Source organism: Bolinopsis microptera, chromosome 1, assembly GCF_026151205.1.
Source record: "Bolinopsis microptera isolate Bmic1 chromosome 1, MBARI_Bmic_1.0, whole genome shotgun sequence".
NCBI lineage: Eukaryota > Metazoa > Ctenophora > Tentaculata > Lobata > Bolinopsidae > Bolinopsis > Bolinopsis microptera.
Window position 1 is genome coordinate 9,804,660 of NC_087072.1, and position 26,266 is coordinate 9,830,925.

At 36.3% G+C, this 26,266-nt stretch overlaps 2 protein-coding genes across 2 annotated transcripts in view; both read right to left on the minus strand.

The window, feature by feature from the left end:
- Window positions 1-19,076, minus strand: part of LOC134825922 (uncharacterized) — a 42,842-nt gene extending 23,766 nt beyond the window's left edge. Inside the window, exon 1 of the mRNA XM_063838122.1 lies at window positions 19,066-19,076. The gene's annotated coding sequence lies outside the window, so the exon portion shown is untranslated. The remainder of the gene's footprint in view (window positions 1-19,065) is intronic.
- LOC134814561 (calbindin-like) lies at window positions 52-10,224 on the minus strand. The gene is made up of 7 exons (XM_063822714.1): window positions 10,028-10,224; window positions 8,610-8,721; window positions 5,426-5,568; window positions 3,838-3,970; window positions 3,440-3,644; window positions 3,114-3,217; window positions 52-836 (listed from the first exon to the last, which is right to left on the minus strand). Exons 1-7 carry the CDS (start codon window positions 10,156-10,158, stop codon window positions 594-596), a joined length of 1,071 nt encoding a protein of 356 aa, XP_063678784.1. The 5' UTR covers window positions 10,159-10,224; the 3' UTR covers window positions 52-593.
- Window positions 19,077-26,266: the final 7,190 nt, after the last annotated feature.

The following is a 26,266-nucleotide window of genomic DNA, read 5'->3' on the forward strand; positions in this document are numbered from 1 at the left end:
ATTGCATCATACGAGGCATGACTCACAGTCGTAGATCAGATTAAAAGACACTTCTGAGATTTCTAAAAGCAAATATTATACTTATCAAACACAATTCATTTCTTTGAAACAATTCATTTATTTTCATAACGATAATGGTCCATTTCATTTCTAGTTTTAACTTAAGTGTCGTATCTTTTCATCGTCGTTTCATTGTCAATGGTCAACTGTAAAATGTTTTAATAAAATTAGTCAAGTACTCAACTTTATACTAAAAAATGTCACAAGCTCTGAGTCGAACTTCTACTTGAGCTTGAGAAATTAAATCGCTGAGATTAAAAACAGTATTTACAACTGTATTATCAGCAGACAACTGTTCTCTAACTCACATTACGTACAAAACACTACTCATGAAAGTCAAACCATGCTAAAATATACAAAACTTCTCGATCTGCAACTCATCGTTCTTATTCTTTACCAGAAACTATAATCAAGTTTATCAGTCGTTGTTTATTCGATGATGCTCATAACGCTCAATTGTCACTTCAGCGTTCATCTTCTGTTATTCTGATCTTTAAACACAAATCTCTCTGAGTTTCACTTGCTGAACCTCACTAGCCCTCCTCCGAATCCTGATTCGGGTCCAAGTGTTTGTTACCGTACTCCTCAACAAGATCCTTCAAGCATTGACTAGTTCCGGGTGAAGCGGGTGACTTTTTCTTCTTCTTTGGTCGTGGACTCTTCTTTTTGAACTTGGGTGACCGCTTGTAGTCAGTGTTGTCTGTGTAGAGGAACGAAGCCAGTTCTTCCCTACTTATCCGGCCGTCGCTATCTTTATCTGCAACCTTTAGAGCCGCCTGGAGAGGAAATATTACAGACTAGGATGTGAGAAAAATGTGGGGGGGGGCCAACCATATTAAAGTATATTAAAGTATATCCCCGGGTCAAAATCGGAAAAAATCCTACATTTTAATATACTTTAATATACCTACAATTAGTAGATTAGAAGATAAGCCAATTACTGGTCCCCTGAACTCATACTTCATATATTTTGGCTCATAAATTAGTCAAGTATCAATATCTTTGAACAAGACTAACCTTACATGAAAGGTAAATCTAATCTATACATTAAATAAAACAAATTTTTTCACATAATTTTTTATAATGTAGGTATATTAAAGTATATTAAAGTATATTAAAGTATATCCCGGGTCAAAATTGGAAAAAAAACCTACATTTTAATATACTTTAATATACCGGGGGGGATGCAACGACCATTAATGTCAGTAGATGGAATTTTGTCAAAACTGACATTGTCATTAATGGTCATTAATGGTCATTAATTGTCATTAATGGTCATTAAATAATTGAAATTCTGAACTATCTTGGAAGCAACATGTCCAAGAAATTTACATTTATGATCACTTTGTATCACTTCTATAAAGTTTCTCACAGCCCCCTACATAGATTGCCAGAGTTTTGTTTGAGAAAACGAATTAATATTCGCCTAATAGAGGCTCGGACCTCGGTTTCGGAATGAGTGCCAAGCACTATTCTGTTATACGTTGGTAACTTGTCTTGTCTGTTTGCTTGTTTGCATTTGACTTAGTATAAATGCTTGTTTGCAGTTGACTTAGTATAAATGCTTGTTTACAGTTGACTTAGTATAAATGCTTGTTCTGTGCCATACCAACCGGGCTGCAAAAATTCTTATAAGCCCTGTCAACGTCGAACAATTCGAAAGGGCGACTCATTAAGTGCTACCTTTGTTCCAAAAAAGGCTAAACGTCCCCTTCGTTGCCTCGGTACCATCTTATCAATGAGTGTCTCTGCTTCAAAAAAGGACAACTGCAGATCTAGACGAATTCCTGCCGCATCAATTTGTCCCTATCATGATGACAGTGCTCGATTTTGGGTCAAAACTGCCGAAGGCAGAGTATTGAACTGTAAACGAATTGTTCTATCTAATCCTGGGAAAAGATCAGCTTTTTTGTTGTCCGATTCAGACTGATGACGATGTATTTCATGAAGTGCTAAAGTTGAATAAGTTCATCTACTGTGTAATTACTATATAATCGACTAGCATAATGATTTGGCTAAAATATAAATCTTGATATGATATAAGAACGGGAACGAAGTATTTAATTTTAATACCCGTGTTATTATTATTTTATTATTGATTGTTATTTTACTATTGATACGATCTGATACTCCTAAATTGCCCTTTGAATTATTATTATTGATAACTATAAGTCACCAACTGTTATCTGGTTTAAATCCCGTGGCCGCAAAATTTGTTCTTCTTTACATTCGAACTTAATAAATGTAATCCCTAACTCACTCTGGAATCCACTCAAGTGATATTCTGGAAGGTCTGCCTAACCACGGAAGATTCTATTCTAAGTTTTCTCTTTCGAATTAAATCTCTAATTGTAAATTAAATCTCTAATTGTAAATGTAAAATAATAACATATACTTGTAGTTAGTTAACTTAAGGTAGGGTCTAAGTGATGCAGACGTCCGTCCTTTTCGCTCTAAGAAGTGCCGGAAAAAACATGACCATTAATGTCAGTAGATGAAATTTTGACAAAACTGACATTGTCATTAATGGTCATTAATGGTCATTAATGGTCATTAATGGTCGTTGCATCCCCTCCAATATACCTACAATTAGTAGATTAGAAGATAAGCCAGTTGCTAGTCCTCTGAACTCATAATTCATATATTTTGGCTCATAAATTGGTCAAGTATATGGTAAGTAACATGGATTCAAAATTTTAATGGAGAAAATGTAGGTATATTAAAGTATATTAAAGTACATTAAAGTATATTAAAGTATATTAAAGTATATTAAAGTATATTAAAGTATATTAAAGTATATTAAAGTATATCCCCGGGTCAAAATTGGAAAAAATCCTACATTTTAATATACTTTAATATGGTTGGCCCCCCCCCAAATGTACCAAAGTTTGTATCTTTCTTAACTATTAATTGATCTAGATAGTTGGTATTAAAGCTAGATCACGAGTTATCTAATTTAAGACATTAGGAAGATCACTCTAAATATAGAGGGACCTAAACTATATATATTTTAGGTATAAAACTGATGCTCAGATTTCAGAACAACCACTAACCGTTATGCAGTAATCGATGTTGTCGTCTGATAGCTGGTGTCCAGCTCTCTGCATCAGATCTAGAACAAACCTCTTTATCTCCTCTCCTTCTAAGAAGTTGCTTCCTGAAATATTTAACCATTTGTAAGGATAAATTAAAATGTAGAGCTGTAAAGGAAGTCTACATGATGATGATCGAGTACAATTGATCACAACATTCCGCCCCAGATACAAATTAATTAATCAATATTCAAAATAATAACAGCTATTTTCGATCCAAGCAACACAAATCACAGAGCCAGTCACCGTGTTCAAGCGAGATTGATTGGACCTATTATTCAACTTACTGTCGTTGTCGTAGTAATCGAATATAGTGTTAAACTGCTGTGTAGACAGGTTCTTGGTGAGACTCAGCTCAGTTAACACATTATCCTCTACGTTTAGCAGATTCTTCATCTCGTTGAACTCTATCATTCCATCGTTGTTCTCGTCAAAGTTCTTCATCACTTCCTCCACCATCTTCTTCATTTCTTCCTCCGATATTGTTATATTCTGAGGAATATTTCTTTAATAGATGCCTGGCTTGAGTTTAATATTGAGTAATAATAGATCATTCATATACAATAAATATTTAAAATGTATGAATAGTCCTCTATGAAGATTTAAAAGATAACGATAAAGCTGTGGTTGAAGGTTGCTCTATTCTTCAATCTATTTCGGTACTAGACTTCTTTGCACCACCTACCCTGTTGACTCTGAGAAGGTCTAATAGGAAATGTCCGATCTCTTTCTCCTCGAGATAACCACTTTTGTCTTTGTCGTAATGCTTCCATATCTCAATAAACTCCGCGCAAGTCATCTTCCCACTCCCTTTTATCCTAAAATATTGGGAATTTTTACAGCAGATGTCCCTCAAAAAGTTATCAGGAAATTTGAAAGATAATGAGCAACAGATGATATCATGTTAATTGAATGAGCGTAATAATAGGCTTCTATTGGAAAAGTTGTAAGTTGATTGTGTCGTCACTGCTTAAGCTATGGACAACAATGTCAATTGTGAATATGTGACGATTGATGCTATTGTGGTGATGATAAACGTATCCTAACCGAACTCATAATACAACATGACCGCTTTGTATAGGCTCGTCGTTAACTGCAGTGACTAGTACTATAGTAGTGTAGGTAGAAGAGAGACCTACACTATCACTACGACGGAGTTCATTCGTCAATTCTATAATCTAAATCATTACGGCCGAGTCATTTAATATGGTTTAATCAAGTAATCAATACCGAACTATACTAAGAATTGAACTCTAAGTTATAAAATGTTATATACGAGTGTTCTAGAACAAAAGATGATGAGTGGAAGGTGCCTGAGTGTGTTTAATTTTAAAGTGGACGCATCGGGTTCAAGCGGACATACACACTTTGCAGTGACACAATTTCGCCATTTTGGCGGCTGAGCCTCAACGATGATCTTAGGGAGTTTTTGGGCCAACACCACGGGCAGAGCAAGCATGATATCCAATCCCACATGGCACCGCCCCAAGATAAAGACATCCTGATGAGGTATTTGATAAGCTCCAGATCCACTTTTAATAGCTCTAGGTACCCTATTTTAGACTTATATTACGGATAATGTAATACTAACAAGGAAAAAAATAATGTCTCACTAACGAAAGTCCTTTCCGAATCATGAGACATCAAAATCATGTCACAGTTTGGCTGTTATGAGTTTGCCATGATCAATAAACAAATAGCACAGCATGTCAGACGTCACTATTAGTATCACATTAGTGTTTTTCTCAAATTTCACAAACATTGCTAAAACCAGTGGTTAATTTACAAATCATATTGCATTACTCCAAAAAACGGTAACCAAACGCGCACCAATTCAACCTTAACGGACCGAATCCCCAGAAAACACCAACACAATACTTCGCAGCTCATCCGGTTAAACAAAAGACAGAGCAAGTAGCAACACTTATTACATTCTTCATCTTGCCGTGACTAATGTAAGAATGTTGATCTGAATGCAGACTTTGATGATGCGAATTTTTCATAAGTACCTTGCTTTCAAGTCTTTTACATTTTATACATGGTTTAGCATAATTCGGTATTGATTAAACCATATTAAATGACTCGACCGTAATTATTTAAACGCATCGTTTGACAATCTGGAATGAAAAATACTTGGCTGTACTGAATGTATAAGCAGTGAAGAATGACACCATCTTTCCTATTTCTAGTTTTTTATGACTATATGGGAACTGTCTTACTATACTCAGGGCTCACTGAAACTAACAAAGTCTGAAACGATTGTAAATAGTTACCTAAAATGTAAAAGGAAGTTGTTCTCCACAGGAAGAAACTTCGTCATCTCCAAAACTTCGATCCTGCCGTCTCTGTTCTCGTCGTAGCACTCGATTATTGATACTCTGAGGGTCTCTAGTTCCTGCTTGCACATGTACTGACCCTTGGGAATAATACTATTATAATATTAATTTTAAATATCTATTATGATATATCATAAGCTTCGGGAATAATAATATTATAATAAGAGGATAAAATCTACTATAACCTTAGGCCTTATGGCATGGTAATTTACTAGAATATCAAGTTAATTTAGTTTTAATCTACTATAACCTTGGGGAATAGTAATATAACTAGAATATGATGTTAAAATGACCAACTGTTGTTGGTATTTTCATTAAATATAGCGCTAAAATCGAAAACTCAGTTTATTTTAACAGTTGAAAGTATCTGTTTAAAGTTCCTGAGGAATGGGAAGGCCGATGAGAAGCAACTAACTTCGTCGAAAAGCAAAGCTTAGTCATTTCTACCTAAAATGAACAAACCACATACTATTTACTGTAAAGCTACCGTGACGATAAAGATAGGATAACACTCTTGGGAGCTGATTTAAGGTCATAAGCAGACAATTTGGGACAATGTCGTGAAAGTAGAAGACGGATCAGAAAGGGAGCATGATGATTTCTGAAATAAAGCCCTACTTTAATAATATCACAGCTCACCAAGCTTGTCCCTGCTCCATATTCCTCGAAATATTTACGTCATATTAATTCATCTGTTCACGAGCGAACCACGTTCACAGTAATTTTCCTCTGCAGCAACAAACCACGAACTTTCAGAAGGTGATGATTATATTGTGATAACGCGATATTATGTCATCGATGATTGAATAGTTAGATCATGGGAGAACTTACTTACTTTAGGTTACTTTAGTACTTTTTGCTTTGAAATCCTCTCAAAGCAAATGCTAGAGCAGGGAATAAATTTTTTAGTTCTTTAGTTACAATTTTAGCTCCGTGCGTGGAAAATGCACTGCAGTAAGCCGAAAAACATGGGGATGTGTAGTAAAGTTTGATTTCTAAGTGAATATGAACTCTTAGAATCTCTCAGAGAAACAAAAACAAACTGATAGCACTGATAGTGCTAACTGCTAAAGAAAGAAATGTACCGAATTCTTCAGTTTAACTACTACAGTAATATCAGTAATTCTTATAATTGGTGATAATTCATCGTGGATTATTTTCCAAATATGTCGGTTCTACTTTCGCTAACACCCCAGTTCCATGGCCGGATATTATGCCAAATTATTAGACGGAGGTCCATTTCCCGTAGATCATCTCCGGAGATGATTCTCCGGCTCCGTCTACTGTATTAGACTAAGATGAAGCTCTCCGGGAATTTCTCGGAGATTAATTCATACAGAATCATACAGAATCATCAAAATTACCGTAGATGGTCTCCGGTCGTGGAACTGCAAACCGGAGAAATATCAGTAGACGATCTCCGTCTAATAATTTGGCATAATATCCGGCCTTGGAACTGGGGTGTTAGGTGATGTCTTTACTTGCGACGGAAAAATAAACAAATAATAACAGTACAGCCGAAAATTGTGAACAAACGGCCACAATCCTCCATAAGCACATAAAATCACCAAAGAGAACCATTATCATTAGCAATCTATGGGCGTAATTCTATACGGACCCGGAATAATACACCACTACATATTATATACATTGTACTGTCACACATCTGAAACCGTGGTGAAGATGCTCACATTAAAGTGCCAGGAGTTCACAAGTTGTCAGCTCTATGTTTTAGAAGCTGCATTAATGAACCATGACCACCAGGCACGTGCAGGGAACTTGTTGGCAACAACCAAGTACCTCTAATCTCGTTATTCACACTAAAACGATGTACACAAGTGTGGAGTGTATGCGGAGTAGCTCTTATAGTTCGTGTGGTACGGAGAGTAGCCGTACAAGTGCCTGTACAGTATGTAGACTGTGGAATGTGTTTTAGACAGCAACTGCATAACGGATGAAAAACCAACTGTTTATATTGCTGCAAATTCGGGGGAAACGTAATTCACACGATTCATGCAAACACACGGAGTGATTGGCATTAGCTCTGAACGGTAGACTGTGAAATATAGCCTCACAGCGTACTTTACTTGTCATTTGACAAAATAAACCTCACAGATTACAGGCAGTCACACTAATGAACCAATCAAGGAGGCATGATGAATGCTATGGAATAATCGGAGTGAAAACATAAGCCGTCTGACAATTGTCACTTAATGTGTAGCAAACATAGCCGTCATACTGCCTGAGTTCATGGGTAATTAGGAAAATCCGATTAGAATGCACAGAAAATAAAGTAAACTCTGCTGGTTCGGCAACACAAGCACAGTTGTTACTACTGAGTCTATGGGCTTTCATAAGTACGGAAGGTCATTTTTATAGGTCAATACTTTCAACACTTAACTTAGATTTTTCAGTATTTAAATATACTTATTTTTAGCTATTACACAATTTTAAGACATAAGTACTAGTAGTCCCTACTCAACCTGTAAAGTGTGGTGTTTTAAAATATCATTTAGAATTAGAATTGTTTAAGAGACAAATTGTTAATTTCAACGTAACAAAGGTAAATGGAGTGAAAATTGGAGGATATCAAACGTTTGCTTTAGTGAAAAACAGCCAAGCTTTTCAATTTCATGGTATCCTATATCTACAAGATATACAGGCAATACATGTCAAGTACTAATAGTAGTAGCTGTGTTATACTACTGATTTTTTGGCCAATTCTATTTTGTAGGCTTATTTATTCATTTAACTTTGGTTTAGATGTTGTCATTTACATTTTTGACGTAAAAAATCTAATTTGATTATATGTTTCCTGTTCAGTAAATTAAAAAGTTATGCAGTTTTTATTAAGACAATGACTCAACGATTTGATTCATTTGCAGTGGGCTGGCATCAATCGAGTTTAATTCCCTATTCTGCCACTTCACGTGTAATTTCTTAATAACAAACGTCGGCATGTCTGTTTTGTAATTATTTTGATATGTCTTTTTCTTGAAATCCACCTACAGATTTTTGTCTAGATTTTATGAAGGCATATTCTATCTTTGGTGATCGTTTTTAATATGACTTAATACTTTAATATCCTTACTAATCGATGACAAAAGTCCAACTCTCTTACCTGAGCTACGAACAAGTCCCTGAGAAAAGCCTCCAGCTCCTCCGCCTCTATATACCCGTTCATGTCTCGATCGTAGTGTTGCCAAATGTTCTTAAAGTCGGATGCAGATAGCCTGAAAAGGTTACTGTGATTGAGTGTTGAAAAGGAGTACTTCAAATCACAACCACAAAACTTTGAAGGTTTTATCGGGTGGAGTATGTGATGATATTTAATAACATTGAGAGCGTTATTCCTGCATACACCTCGGGTGCCGGGGTGTTCGCTAAGAAATGTAGGGCAGTATCCAGATAGCCCGACCTGTTCACGAACAGTGTTCGTGAACAGTTGTAACACTATATGCAATCTTGACCGCTTCATATCTATTTGATTGGTTACAGGATCATATGACCGCATATTTTCAATCATGAAGTCAAGACGAAATGAATGGTATGGTATGGAACGTATGGTATCTTGGATGCAATAAGTTCCGACTACATAATTTGTCATTTTATTGTAGCGAAAGTAAATTGCTGATCAAACTGTTTGATTACGATTCATATGTGTCCTCTCGGATATAATTAGTTATGAATACAATTGAATGTAGCGGTAAGTATATTGCTCATTTGCTCAATGAAAATAAAATGATTACGATATTAAATGTGTACATAAGTTCGTTCGTTTTGTAGAGTCTTACATTGCCCATCATCAACAACAACAACAACTATTCCAATTCATGACACGGTACTCTTCTGTCTACTAGACGAAATTAATGGACCCACGGCCTCCCTAGAGAATGCTCGAACCCTGCTTGATTCAGTGTCAAGCTGAAGACGATTTACACATGTATTTTGAAAGCTCTTGCTAAAACAAACTTTTCGTATCACTTATATGTTTTATATAATCCCCCTCCAGTGTCAAGGGGTTCACATCATCTCAAGCAAGTCTGTATACTGTTATTAGCAGTCCATATGATCCTGGTAAACCATCATGTCCATAAGTTTTTCACGAACAATTGTTTCGGCGACAGGTCGGGCTATCTGGAATACTGCCAAATGTTAACATTTATATTATTATAATATAGTAGTTGTTAGTATGTTATAGTCCATAACAGTGACACAGTAACAAGTAAAAATATATGAGTATACATACACGATGCATGCTGTAGAAATTGTCATAACGTGATACCGTGTAATCCAAAATTTTGATAGTTTTTTTGATAGTTTGGATAGTCGGATCGAGCTAAATTTGAATTGTGTTTGTCCTGACAAAATTAGAACTGTAGCTTCTCAGATGACCGAGATATGAAGCATAACGAGTTTATTCATTACGTGTGATCATGTGATTGGTTTACCTAATCACGTGATTAGGTCAATTTACCAGTTATAAAGTGTAAACCAATATCTGCTGAAACACAAGATCTTTAAAAAACAGTTTCTCACCTGCTCTTATCCTTGAATACACTGAAAATCTCCTCGTTACATGTGGGCTGGGTGTGGATCCTGTACTGACCATGTCCGTGATCCAGATCCAAGGTGTTAGCACACTGTCTCTTTCTGTACTCAAACGGCATGTCAGTAGTCTCCAGACTTTGTGAGTTTCTAATCGTCAGAGATATCTCTCCTCCGCAGAACTTGCCTACAATATAAGATAACTTATGATTTTAAAGTTCTTTGCGGCATGGACAAGTGGTAAAGGTGCTAATGAGATATAAAAATGTTGATACAAATATTTTCCTGTTATCAAGAACGCACTGAAAACTTATAACTTCAGACATACATATATGATAGACTAAGTCCTGGAAACGAAGGAAGTATAAAGAAAGTCATATTAGGCGACATTAACTGCACGGAAATAAAACAGTCGTAACAAAGAACTCTGTTTATTAGCATTGTTTCGTTCCATTAACACCTGCATAACTTGAGCAAGCCGCAAATACCTATAATTCTCGAAATCCTTTCCGATCTGTTCTTCAGATCGTAATTTGGTTATGAATAGTGAATACTTTAGAATAATTGAATGAAATAAAGGATATTGCCCGCTGTAGACATTGTTGGAGGAACCTTTTGTAGTTGTTTGCACAGTTTACGGTTTGAAGATGTTTTTACCACGGTAAATTCTGTACTGCATGATCCTGTTAATTAATTAAAATCTTCAGAGTGGGCCGCTAATAAATGAACGCACAATTATTAAAGTTGCGGTCCCCTTTACAATTACTAAGAAAGGTTTATGGGGCAATAAAACTACAGCTTTATACTCTTCGAATATAGAGCTTATCCAAAGCTCAGTATAAGAAAGAAAGCTTATCAGAAACAGACAAAAACTTTTTAACGATTTATACTATAAGAAAGAGTTGACTTTTGAACAATAAAATACGCGACTGATATAATATGTTATCGTCAAAAAGCACTTAAACTATTTGTCACTATATCCATCCATATCAGTGACACCCTCAACAATTGTGTCTTCATTTTATTTTTAAGCGACACAAAAACATAAATATGTTGGTTAGTGTGGATCATATATGACGATTCAAGCAAGGTTCGTTGTAGTGTTTAGTGAGAGCATCACAGCTCTCGACAGACAAAGTGTCTGTTGAGAGCCGTAATGCTCCCTACAAAACACTACAGTATTAAAAACTCACACTTGGCCTTACAAGATCTACAAGCAGGTTTCAGCACCAGCAGTTCGATACTGAAAATAAAAGTTAAGCACGATTATTTAAATTAGGCAGATGGGAATCCACCTGCATGACAGTGTTACAGCATGAAGCTTATCTCGAAGATCCAAGACGATAAGCAACTAGCAACAAAAAACTATTTAACTTAGTCTCCCACGAAATTACCATTGCCGGACAAACAACAAATCCAGTCGCAAAAACCAGAAAACTTAAAGCCGACCAGGAAGGTATTCGCAGCAACTTCCGGTTCAAAGACACAGATATAATTCTGGCACGTCTACAACTAAATATTACCAACTAAGCGCTCCTGGAGAGCGAATATACATACAATCAAATTATGTGCTTCACTGCGCCATATATCGGAGTTTTGCGTACACATTGGTAGTACAATTTATTCGTTATGTAAGGACTAAGGCTAGGAGGACTATATTATTTACTGCAATATCAGTACTAGCTGCAACTCATAACAACGTAAACCTCGTAGCGGTAGGTTGTAGCTTGCCTCGCGTCTACTCTATACAATTTGCTATCTAATGGAGAAGCGACATGCTGCACTATAGTTACTAGCTCTCATACACGCCCGGTAAAACCCCCCCCCCCCCCCCCCCAGGAGCCAACTGAGCGGACAACGAAAGCAGAGTTCCCCACAAAATACAAATACAACTGACAATTGAGTCCAGTACTCTACTAGCAGTAGACGTGTCAAGGGTTTTCAGAATTTGCTGACTGTACTGCAGATTTATAAGTTTAACTAACAGCTCCAGAATTGACACCTGTACGTGCTAGCATCACTCAGTTATTATTCTGGCATGTAAATTTTAGTATTTACCGTTACGCTAATTTTATCTTTTCACATACAAATGCCTTGAATTTTTTAGCAGCATTTTTAACAGCATCTATATAATTTATATACTAGAACTTGCTAGGTGTGCTGACTGCTGCTGACTTGCTTAATTTTACCCTAAATTTTGATATACCTTCGATGAATGCAGAATTTGCAATGCGTGATACTTGGAAAAGCAGACATACATATTATTCATATTGCGAATATAACAGTATCAAAGTCAAAGGAGCACTTTTTGCTTATTAAAGTTGGATCCCGCTAGAATGCAGTGACCAGAGTGGTTTCTCAATGTTAGTTAGTGGTTTGCTGTTCATGTGCACTGCCTTGTTATCATAGACTAATTTACAAACGTGTATGCATTGAAAATTTGGAGGGCACTCAGTAATGTCTGGGTTGGATTACAGTAAAAGCCGTCCTAGTGACACAAGCAATAACCATTTCTATCTAAAATTTTAGTCATTATTTGGCAAGTAAAGCTTCATCATATCAAGATCTTTGGATTGTAGAAAAGCGTTTTGACAAATTCGATTGCTATCTCATTATGATATTGATTAAATTGATCATCTGAGCTTAATCTTTTTTAATATCTAGGCATTGCGAGTTTATCGCTATATATTGCTTCGAAAACCGTATAAAATGCGGCCATAAATTTATATTAAGCATCCGAAATAACAATTTTGAGACGATATGGAGTAACAATTCTGACAAGTTATTTGAAGTACAACCTTAAAGACTGGTTTTTCTTGAAAGTTTGTCAGCCATAGCTAGAACCTCACTACTAAATCATGGTTGCTTTACCATACCCCCTAAGTCTCCAATTTATCAAGAGCATCAAGTTTAATGAGCATTTTTCGTTTAAAATAGCTGTCACAGCTTGCCAATTAAAGTTTAATAGTATCTGATAACCTGCGACTTCCTCAATAACTGATACAGATATAAGAAAACGTTTACTCGAGAAGTTAAATAGCGCAACCGAGCAATCTAAGCAGTGAAGTATTACGCGTTTATTTCATATTTGAGTAAATACCTCACTTCCGTGTAAAGAGGTGTTTAATAATTTGAAACACGTCCTGAATTGTAATACCGTCGAACCTTTGACCCAGGTGTTTCAAACATTTTTCTTAATGCTTCGTGTAGTAACTCGATGTTTTCATAAGCCTACATCCCGAGTGAAGTCCAAAAGTTAATATCAGGCTATAAGAGAACAAGTCCACACTCGATTTGTAACATTGAGCCATTGAAAATTGCAAACAGCTGCGAAAACTTTACCCGGGCACTCGCTAATGTCATTAACTGTTCGTTCTCCAGTGGTACCTTCCCCAAATGCTCTAAAAACTGCGAAAGTCGTTCACTATCCACAAAGGTGGTTTCAAAATTGGAAGTAGCTATTTATAGTCCGATCTCTCTTTTGGGATCATTCTCGAAAATTTATGAGAAACTTAGCTTGCTCGTGTTTTAGAATTTTTTAGATAAGAACGATTCTCTTTTCGAAAATCAATACGATTTTCGGCCCGGAAGATCGTGCGAACATGCACTGCTCAATGCCCAAAATACTATACTACACTCTCTAAATAAGAAACAAATCCCCTACTGCTCCTGCTCGATTACAGTAAAGCCTTTGACTCTGATCATGAGACCTTGCTTCAGAAGCTTGACCATTATGGGATAAGGGGAGTCGCGCACGAATGGTATAAGATCTTACCTTTAAATCGATCTCAATACTTACCTTAAACGAACTTGCCCTCAGCATGCCATGATTTTACGGCGTTCTCAGGGTAGCAATCTAGGACCTCTCTTATTTGATAATTTATATAAACGACCTAGCTGGAATTAGTGATTTTGCAAAGTTCATCCCGTTATATGCGACGACGGCAAACACATTAATTAGTGGGAACCACCCGAAAGAAAATACAATTAAAGCTAATCAGCTAATTTCAGCGTCCCTTGTAGATTGGGTAGAGTCTAATGGCTATCTATAAAAGTAAAAAAGACGTGGTTACATGATTTTCACTAGAAAAAGAAATCGACTTTCAGCGGCTTTAATTTGTCCATTGACAACACGGTAATCGAACGTCAGACTGAAGCAAGATTTTAGGAGTGATCCAGGACGAAAAGCTCACTTGGAAAAAACACCTTACGGCAGTTAGAATAAAGATGGGTCGCTACCTCATTATGTATAAGCTAAGCACCTTCTACCTATCAAAGCCAGCCTAAACATTTTCCAAAGCCTAATCCTAATCCCATCTAAATTTCTGTTCTAGTGTGGTATATGCCTCAAAAATGTCACATGAATCTCAGTTCACCAAGCAAAAGCAGGAATAAGAGCTGTTTTGCATTTTGAAAAATACGTATTTTACGAATTTTAAATAAAATATCAAAAATACTTAAATAGCGTATTTTATTTTCGTAAATATAAAAATACGTAATAAGTGGTTATTGTAACCATTGATAGCCCAATAAACGTAATAAGCAACTATTGCTTTTATATAAATTTACAATTTTAATCAAAACTCGCGTAGCTCTGTCCGTTTTCACCTCGCATATTGACTTTAAGAGTACAGGCACGTGCTATGAAACCCAAGAGCATTAAAGCGTTGAAGTAAATAGAAATGTGTCCTGAAAAATTCAAACGAATGACATAACTTTAGTCTTTGAATGAAATTTCAAAGGAAAAACGTATTTTAAACGTAGTTTTCTGACGTATTAATTTATAACAAAAATACGCAAAATACGGCGTATTTAAAAAATTATCTCACGTAATTTTTTTCAACTCTGCGTTATTCGGATAATTAAATTCTAGAATATAAAGAGACGGCAATCCCCCGGAGCACACAAAACGTGCGTTTAGATGCATAATATCCTAACAGTCCATAGCGTCATTGTAAAAACGCTTCTTATTCCTACTCCACAAAGTAAGGAACATGCCAAGCCTTCTCCCTAAATCCTCAAAGAACTTTTTCCCTCACGATATTCCCACCTATAATTCCACATACAACATAACCTTTCTTGGTTTCACAACTTACCAAAGGCCCAACATTAAGAAATACTTCTTTTCTTCAAAGGACCCATGCTCTCATACAAAACAAAGTTAGATATAACTATTCCAAGTTCACTTTTCAATTGAAATCTTTAAAAATTCCAGCTAAGCGCGAAACTCCTCAAGCTGCAAAAAGCTCAGGAGACGATGAAAATTGGCCAAATTTCTTACTTTATTAGTATACCTGGGCTAAGAAATCTCCAAAGAGAAGGGCGCTCGCAAATAGACTACAGCACCGTTATAAGTAGAGACGACAACGCGTAAAGAAAGATCACTCGCGACAAATGACTTATGATCTTTTTATCAACAACTATCCTTTTAATTTCACTGCCACTTATATTGCCGAATTTACATCTGCGCCGCAAAACTTTTTTATCTAATTATTACAAACAGTAATTACATGTTTACAAATTGCGACTTCACCAGTTTTGCAGACCGTTTTATATAGTCACTTTTAGTAGGGCATTTATTTAATATAGTTTATTTTCCATAATTATATTTTAGTGTGACTCATATAATACATTATGTAATAACCATTTATTAATAACTTGCGGCACACGCCAACCTCCACCGTGGGGTTTCAAAACAAAACAAACACATTAAGAGTACCAACAACTGGATTACTTCCATAGTTATGAGTAGTATCTTTTCAATCGAAACTTCATCAATGAGAACGACAATAACATTGAAACATAACGCAATAGTGGAGCAAAGTTAATAAGTATGTTTATTCTTCTGAAATACTCGACGGTTTGGAGCTGCGACTGAACTTAAGACTTTTTTCTAGGCCCATATATGAAATGAGGGATTGGAGAAACCACAGATCAAACCAATCATAAAATTGAGGCGTACATCATCACACGCGATAAATAATATTGTTAATATTCACTACGATTGTAAATTATTTATTAAAAGGATAGTAAAGATACCATAATTATAACAATCAGTTAGTAAGTTTGCGATTGAGCTATCTTTTGGTGAAAGCTAATGAAAATAATATAAGACCGATATTTGATGATGATGGAAAGTAATCTTCTACTTCCGACTTGCCAGCCACTCACTTATAAAAATGACTGGCACTGGCCAACTCCTAAGTTCAGCACAACTTATACGAATAAAGACAAAAAGTAGGACTGAAAAATTTCCCTTCAACACATGGCAGTCCCTAAAAACAATCACAAACCGCCTCACACCGTCACCGTAGGGACATTTTCGGGGACTCGTTGTCGCCGACCAAAAATGTCGCTGCGGATAAAAGCTATTCTAGAAACAAAACGCGGTATAATTTCTCATCAGACTCCATGTCTTAGTCTTACGAATAACCTCACCTGACAGATCGATATGAATTGGTTGACAAAAATCTCAAACAGACGAAATAAAAAAGGCGAAGGTCATTATGACAATGCGTGATGTTGACAGTGCCGCGACATGACAAACCCTCTCAATAACATTAACCACTAGATTCTGGAAGGGTGAGATGAACTTGTCTGCTTTTAGCCCATACGCCAATTGAACTCGTCGATATTCGTGTTTCGTCACCCACACCTTCTACTGGTAACGTATATAAGATCAGAAGAGCTTCTGTTGTATATCCTACTATTTAATACTTGTCTTCACGCTAGATTTGAGTAAGGACCAGTAAAGTTATACGACGGAAAGGCCGTTATATTAAATCTCGGGGACAAATCGTGAAACAATTCTCATTCAGGTAATCACCATTGAAACCTTTTGGCGCTCACGGTTCCACCAATTCCAATAGAAGCTAAGTACATTAAACGTTAGAAGCATCATAATGGTGATGCTATGTAAAACGTTATATTAGCGTAATTCAGTTGTGCCATGCAGAGCCACCGGCCTCAACATACCAAAGTTCTCCGCACATCCTATTGACTCTTGTAGCATAGTAGTGTTTAGCAATTAAAATTAATTACACTCATACATTATTTCTTGCAGGTATACTTTAGTTCCTTTTTGTGATATAAGATAATTGTTTGTTTTTGGTCATTTGAAAGATTCGGCCAAACAAGAGCTGATCATGGACTGGAAAAGTTGAAACTGGATAAAGGGCGAACAGTCCCAAGATAAACTCAATATGATTGCATGTATTCCACTATGTTGAACAATTATGGTAGGTTTAACAGCCTGTGGATAGTCATGTTGGCCAATAGTTTTTTAAAAATATTATTAAAACCACATGGCCCTCCAGGAGTCAAAGATGGAATGCATAGTGCATACCTAAAATAATCCTATGTTAGATTTGACACTTAATTTTAAAGTTCTCACAAGAATAGTAAGCATAAATTGATGAATTATTCAACATTATGAAGGAGCTCGAAAAGGGACCAATCACAAGCATGAATTTCGCTCACATGATCGGTCTTTTAATTTCCTTGTGCGTAATTCAGTAATTGGTTCATTTGGAGTCTGAATGAATAGGTGCGGGATTTATAATGGCTATGTTTTTTCATTCGAGGGTAATGTACTATATGTTTATTGATAGGTGGATTGAGAGGTTGTTTGAAAATCGGCTAAAAATAAGATATATTATTGGAGGATTCACTTAGCTGTACCTATTACATGTATCATACATATATTTAAATGAACATCTTATGCTCTGGTAGCAGGGAGGTGTTTGATGTAGTGGCTAGTATTATAGATGAGAGTTGGTAATGCTCAATCGTCCATAATTATTAATTGTATTAACTTCTCAATCTACCGATGAAGACACATATGCACCTTTATAAATAGTGAATACACATATGAATACCTAATGCGATATCTTTCATGTCTGACTCTATCGAAACTAGACGAAGGCATGTATTTGTTTTCCCATCCCATAGTGGAGAAACACTAATGTCTAGAATTACTGGTTTGCAGGAGTGTAGCTCTTGTTGGAAATGAGTTCTCTTATGAAAGGATCTAAATGTGTTATACTGTTCAAGAGAGCCAGAGTAACATTTTCTAAGGCCGAGAATTGCGAATGAAATTCATATTGTCACTAAGGTGCAAGAGTGAGCTCTGAGAATGGATTACTTAACTGATGGACCATGGCTGAGATTGCTGCTAATTTTTGATAATTGCAGCAGTTGTAGTGCTTGCAGCTTTGTCGCAAAAAGGAGGATTATAAACTGTTCTTCTCTCTGCTATAAAAATATCAAAGGTTATCAGATCCACGAGGAGATCAGAACCAAAGCTTTATGTAGACTTCCGATTATAATTCATGATATAAACTAGTAATACTAATAGTGCCAGATTCCGCAGACTATAGAAATAAGAATATTAACGAGCACCTTTACCCATTGGGATATCATGTAGGACCTTTTGGTTAACATGAATACATATCAATGACTTGCGCATGCGTACGTACTATGCGAGAAAGTAAGCAGATGAAGTACGAAATCATTCTTTTGTAGAAATACAATATGCTACCAACGAATGATACTTATTAATCAATATCTCACTAACCGACGTGGCAACACGAAAGATGCAAGTTAAGAATTACACTATTGACACGGACATGTGGACATATAAAAGAACCTATTTCCCGAACAGCTTTCTTGCAATGCACTGATCAAACCACAGTCATTACTCATTGCATCATGTTTTAACATGCAAGTATATTAGTGTCATCAACAGACCATTCACAAGCTAGAAATCGAATGGTTACGGATCACAGCCGATGTGATCTCAGTGCCAAAGTGCGCTCTATTCAAGATTATTGACATATGTCGTAATTCTGAGAATCGAGTGCCTAATGTTAAATCGATAATGTGCAGGATTTATGAATTGTACGACTAAGTGGTTGTTTATGAAATACTAAACGTCAACTATTTGAACAAAACTGGGGTGCGTCATCGCTAACCGTCAAATATTCCGAAACTTCCAGATTTTAGACCTGACGAAGACTGGCAAAATTCAGCAAATTATTTGCTCTTCTTGTCAATTAATACGAAAAATAACGGGCTAATATTGTTTGAGTGTTTGATGCAGTAAAATCGCCAAAGGGGGTTTTCACCAATTACTTTATTTAGCCGCTAAATAAAGTAATTGGTGAAAACCCCTTTGGTGATTTGATAACTGCATCAAACACCAAACAAGAATCCGATTGAAGGAGTAAACAACTTTCGTCTAAAAGTAGGAGATGTGATAATAAACGAAGAAAGCATCTGTGTACTCTGTTCGTATGAGAGCAAATTAAAGTGCAATAAGCCGGGTTACTGGCAATAATAAGGACTGACAGCAAAACACGTCACAAATACGTAACCGGGAAACATACCACAAGTTTACAAGCTTCTTAATTAATATACTAATTATATTAATTAATATATTAATTAATATTGAACTCCAATTTGTTTTGATGTTTTACGGTTGTTACAATACACTGAGAGGGCCGCGACTATTAAAACTGTGTTTACAATTTACATGGTACGATGACCGACCCCAAAAAAAAAAATCCTGATCCTAGAAGACAAACACTTTGATGTGTAAAAATTAATTACTCTGTGCTGAAACATAACATATGAGTGCAAATTGATTGAGTATATTATATATATATATACAGAGCTGAAAATTAACACCGAACCAAAGATAATTAAACTCATCAATTATGAGAATTTGGCAGCATATTTCAATAGTTTATATTAGCCGGACTGTAACTGTAAGTGTAACGCACATGTAACTGTAACGCACACATGTAACTGTAACGCACATATGTAACTGTAACGCACATGTAACTGTAACGCACACATGTAACTGTAACGCACACATGTAACTGTAACGCACATGTAACTGTAACGCACATGTAACTGTAACGCACATGTAACTGTAACGCACATGTAACTGTAACGCACATGTAACTGTAACGCACATGTAACTGTAACGCACATGTAAGTGTAACGCACACATGCGCTGCTGCACTGCACTCAGCAGAAGGTTAACGAGGAACTTGTAAGGTATCCACAGCTCGATACGTGTTCAACAACAAACATAACTATTGTAACTATCACTGTCTACAACTATTTTTATCTGTACTGCAGTCTGGAAGAGCAGCCTTTACCAAAATGAAAGAGAATGTGGGTCAAGATATTTGTGTGAGATATTTTACAGGCCGTCCGGAGGTTCTAAAATATGCAGAGAATTGTAGTTAGCGAGAGTGAACAAACACAAGAATTTGCCATACTCTTAAAGCAATTACCGAGTAAAGCTGTTGTCGACAAGTTCGAGTCGGTGATACTTCTACCCAGAGCAAGGAACAGATCAACAGTTGGCAAGAATCAGAGGAAGTTTAACATCTTTATCTTTATCGACAGATCGTTAAGTGAGCGAGATTTGCACTTTAAAGCTAGCAAAATGTTGTAGTTATACCATGGAGACTTGCGAATTTCAACCTTGGCTAAACTCCAGAACTAATATATACAGCATGCCTCTTTACACTAGCAGTTTTCTCAAACTATCTCTTATAATGAGCTTTACAACTACAAAACTGTCCAGTTGAACGGAACAACTATTGACTCACGTTCTAATAGTAATAGAACAAACCAGCTCACGTTTTACGTTGTAACTTACAATGTAACGGACAATTCCAACTAAAAGTCTGACACGCTGGCTGATGACGGGTTACAGTGAGAGTGACACCCCTGAAATTACAGCTAATAAGTAACAACCTCACCTCAACTACAGTTTGAGTCATGCAGTCATTTAACAACAACACCCATTCAACTGAGAGATATACACGTACTAATTGTTATGTTCTAATGTTCAGAATGAGCAGTGCTGTGTGGCATGACACCACCACCAATGTCCTACAGTGGAGCGGAAATTTGACTAGCTCAATACATTTGTAACTTGTTACTGTTAACTGTATAACGCGGGTATAAGACTCAAAATCTGTTTGGAGTCGTGTGAGATACTGCTAGCTAACTCAGGACTAGAGGCTGTGACGCAAAACGCGAATTAGCAGTATTTTCCTTGCCAGAATTAAGCGTGGCATTGAGCTAAAAGTTTTTGTGGGCCTCTGACGTTTGACAGCGAACGCGGACAGGTAATGACACTGTCGTGGCAAAAGGTTTACATCTTAAAAAGGTACTTGATTTCTTGATCTGACGTCTCACTAATGGACGTCAATTCATATAATAAAGGAGTTATGATTGCAAGCCATAAAGCTGTCTGCACCTACCAGATTCACGCCCTAAAAGCTGTCATGATTTGATGAAACGATCACATAATCTGAAATTTCCAGTACCACAAGTGAGATTTACAGTCTTACTTAGTTATATTAAAATTAAATAGACCAGGAATTTCTATCAATATCATGGAATGCTAACAGCAAAAGCGTTTGGAATGATAATAAAAATGATCCATCTGTCACTAAGGTCTCCGCGACTCCAATTTTAATGAAATAGAATTTAAATTCTGAGGAAATGATCATGCAAAAAAACAAAACGTTTCATTCTGCTCAGTGCTCATACTGTTTTAAATGTAACCTCTAAGAATGAAATTGAAGGCAAAAAGTAATATGCAACTTAAATGAATAGTTTCACTCAAGAATAGCAGCTCATATTTAAATATTTGTCCTCTATAATTTGATTTTCACTTTCTGCATGGTCATGGGGTCATGAAATTGCAAAATATGTATCATATTTGGGCAGTCGAGTTGCAAATCTACTGAAGAAGTAAAAATGAATTGCAAAATACTGCTGGCCCATCGTGCCCAACTTATATCAAACTTACAGGTATACGAGAAACCTTGTAAGTCAAGCTAGAAATGAACATGATTTTGCTCTGGAATTACGTGGAATGTGAGAATTTAACCATGGTCATACACAAACCTGTTAATTAAGTAAAACTGTAAATCGCACTTGTGGTAATGGTAGTGGTCTAGATTACGTGATCGTTTCATCAAATCATGACAGCTTTTAGACGTGAATCTAGTAGGTGTGCAGAAAGCTTTACGGTTCACAGTCACAACTCCTTTTTATTATCATCGTGATAAATTGCACAACTTACATCTTAAGAATAGGACCGATCGCCCTGATTTTATTGCATTTTGAATATGGCTAGGCTACAATAGTCGGAAAATTCTAACCGGCGATGTGATGTTATCATTAAGCCAGATTGGATATGATGGGAGCAAACCTCGCCTTGATTTACCGTTGTTCGATACCAAAAAAGCCGGGGAATATTAGAACTGTGGACTAAGCATATAAACTTCTCACAAGCCGTTTTACAAGCACTATCGTCTCAACTGAGCAAAGTACAAACTCCTATTGCTCTTCTATTGGTCCGTTACAGTGATCTTTTGAAGAACACTCCAACGAATGAGAAGTGAGAACTAAAATTATCGAGCCAAATTATGGAATTCGGTATCTACTTTTAGTAGTAAAAGGCATTAAATTATTGTCCTTGCAATGAAACAATTCACGTAATTCTGATCAGATAGCTTGCATATTACATAGCAATCAGCTTAACTATTAAACGTTAAACATGTGTCCTTCATGGAGCTATTTAGTTAGATATCAGTTAAATTATTTAACCCATTCAAATATTAGGGCGTAGTTAACGCAGACGCAGCCGAATACCAGCTCCGAATTCCCCATTATATTGAATTGTGAATTTGTAGGCACTAATTGAACGGCCCAGTAACAGTAATATATAAATAGTCAAATATTTATAGTTATACTAAAGTAGTAATAGTATGAGAAAATTACCATAACATGTAGGGGGATAGTATAAGCCATGTGCACTGTGCAGCTCCACCCAAAGCAATATTCCACGTAACAATACTCCACGTAACAATATTCCACGTAACAATACTGAACCATCACAATAGCAATATTATTATTATACAAATACAACTATTGGTATTGGTAAGCAGGCGATACCGATACAGATGTCATTGTGCAGCCCCAACCAGTCGACATCGGCTCATATGCAACACAAGCTACTATTTCACAGACATGTCAGCCTATCTGTTTGGGTATTCGGGTTACAGAATAATCATTTCCTTCGTTATCTGTTAGTGTAATTGTCCAACATGCAACTATATACCTGTCACCTGAATCCTGAATTAATGTGAGATTTGTGTCGGTAATTAGGGTCGATGTTCATTGTTCATGCATAAAGTATAAAACCATGAACCTTATTATATAGTCTGGTCAGTTAAAGACAATCACCTGCATTTCATAGTAGAGGGGTGAAATTTTGTTGGGGACTCTCAAAGGTCTATAAAACTGGGGGGGAAAATTGGAGCCCAAAAATCCAGACTAAAAAAATCGCCCGTTTGGCCACCCCAAATCGCCCGTTTGGCCACCCCAAATCTTATATAATTATAAGAATATCACACAAAATGGTGTGGCCAAAAGGGCGATTTTCCGAGTATATAATTATATAGTCCAAGTTGTATAGGCTTCAGCTGAACATCGTACTGACTTTTTTTTAAAAGTCTGATAAAAGGAAAATCATGAAAATGTCCTACCGGTTAGGAAATTTTCAAATATCAGCTTTAGCTTTCCTCGACACAAACGTCACTGTTTTGACTAAATTTATCCTCCACGACCAATTAGTGAGTTCACTGTGGCACACGATTAAAGAAGAAAGCTGTATGACAAACGGAAGTTCATCAGAATAAAAGGAGACATTTTGAAAGATTTTAAACAAGTAAAATGTTGTGGTTTTATTCTTATTAGTTAACTATTAGACACATCCAGAATATAGAAGTGTCTAATATAAGGGGCCATCTACTTTTCAGACCACCCCCCCCCCTCACTCTCCCTGCCCGGGTGGGCGGGTGTGTCCGAATTTTCAAAACCACCCTCCCCCGGACGTCCGGATTTCCAGCTACTTTTAAGAGTACAAATAGAACCAATACAACTGAAATTCATTATTAATAAAATGTGTAGTTACTTAAAATAGACAATAATACATTTAATGTCGAACAAGTTTAGCACAGTTACATTTAAGTACTTAAGTAGCCATCCAATCGAATAAGTTTTAACGCAGTAGAAGAATATGCGAGTTGTGTCTCGGCTCTCATGAGCTTCTCTGGGAATCGACTTCTCGTTCAAAATACGGGAATCTAAACTTACAAAGTAATTAGTGTCAAAGAGTTGAAATAAATGGGACTTTTTCGTTAATTCTGCCAAAATTTCCGGACGTCCAGATTTTCAGAAACCACCCCCTCCCCCTGTCCGGATTTGTCCGAAATCCCAAAACCACCCCCTCCTTCCCTCCCTATTTGCCGGACGTCCTAAGTAGATGGCCCCTAATATGGCATGCTTCTTTCAAAAATTAGCAAAATCGATCTGCGCTCAGCCAAAATCAGTTTGTAGCCAATGACTCAGCTTCTAAATTAAGCATTTTTGACTTATGGCCATTCTGATCATTTTTATCCCATTCAATATTAATTTCAATGTTCAGAAGCCGTCAGCCGATAGGAATAAAACTATGTATATATAAGAATATCACACAAAATGGTATGATTGTGAACAAGAATTCTGACGTATTTTGGTTCTATAGACCTTTAAGAGGCTTACAAAATTGTTCACTAGCCCTCTACTTTGAAATGCCGCGGCCGGTGATTGGCTCATATTGTCCGGAACTGACCAAACTATTACAGTTTATTGACCTATAGTGGTATAAAATTTAAATATTCGTATCATTCGGTAATCTAACTCTAAGTTAAGATTGTAAGATCGTTAAACAAAGACACAAACAGATGGGCAGGAACTGAGAGGGTAATACTAAGAGCATAAGGCTGTTCTCAGCTCTTCAATCTATTCCTGTACTGGATCAACAGTGAAACATTTCGGGGTAATTATGTGAGATACGTCAATCGAACTGGAGATACGATGCTAAAAGCTTTAAAGAGGACACAGGTAATGGTGGGCATTGTTATGATTTGTCTACAATACAGAGCAACTCTACAAATACGAGCTAAAATGGTGCATATTATTAAAGCACTGCTCGCTGTACTTGAAGTGGCTGATATTAAATGTTGTTCAAGGATATATAACGGCCAGATGCCAGTAGCATGGAAATTAAGATATTGAACTGAAAGCAGACATAACAGTAGAGTAATGAAGGACATGTGCTTGCATTCCTATAATCCCAGGATTCTCTCAGCATGATTAATACACGACTAACGTACGCGAATCGCAATTTTCAAAAAGTAGGCCTGTTCTAACACATCATATTTGGGTCGAAATTGAGTTTTATAGTAAAGTTCTTTCCGGGGAATCGAATTCTGTGACAACTGCACATGTATATTACCCTTCTCGTTCGCTTTATAACCGTATAGTTACATCAATTTCCTGGAATCAAAGTTAAAAGCCAATCTTCTGATAAACATAAAGCATACAAAACACTACAAACAAATCACTTTAACGTATGTCTTGAAAGCTACAAAGATCTTAAACACGAATTCACCCACCTATTTACTGAAATAACAAATATTCTATAAAATGGAAAACTACTACTCATATTACTTATTAGGATATATAATAATTTCAACAGAGGTGTAGACCAAACCGAATGTATGGGATAATTCAAAAATTCAGGTCAAACATTGCCTCTCTGTTCGCATTAAACTAAGAAGATGTGATCTCAAGATTTTACTCCCATCAGTTGGTTTGGTCTATAGTAGATTGCCTAAATTCAGACACGCATTAAAAATTTGTCTTCAAACATAATTTACATTGTTTTTGGTGTATTTTTGACTGTTTGATCAAAAATTGTGAATAAGTAAAGTTGTAATGCTATCCTAGAAGATCCTACCCACAGTATAATAGCTCGGAAATTTCACAAAAGCATTAAATCAACTTGAAGACAAATCAGCAATGCGTAAGTGGTTGCGCTAACTTTCAGTGAATCTTTTACCGTTATTTAATTTGAAAACTTAAACACTGTACCTAATTCCAATCTCCATTAAACTTGAACTTTGATGCACGGATAAAATAATTACCTCAACTTCAAGAAAACATTATATTCTCGTTTAAACGTAAATACGTAATCGCGAGAAATTGAGGAACAGTTTATCTTGTGGGCGGTTACGAATGGCTGGAAATGGAAAATATAATTGGAACAAGCATATAATGGTATTTCTTGGACCGTATAAAAGATCAAAG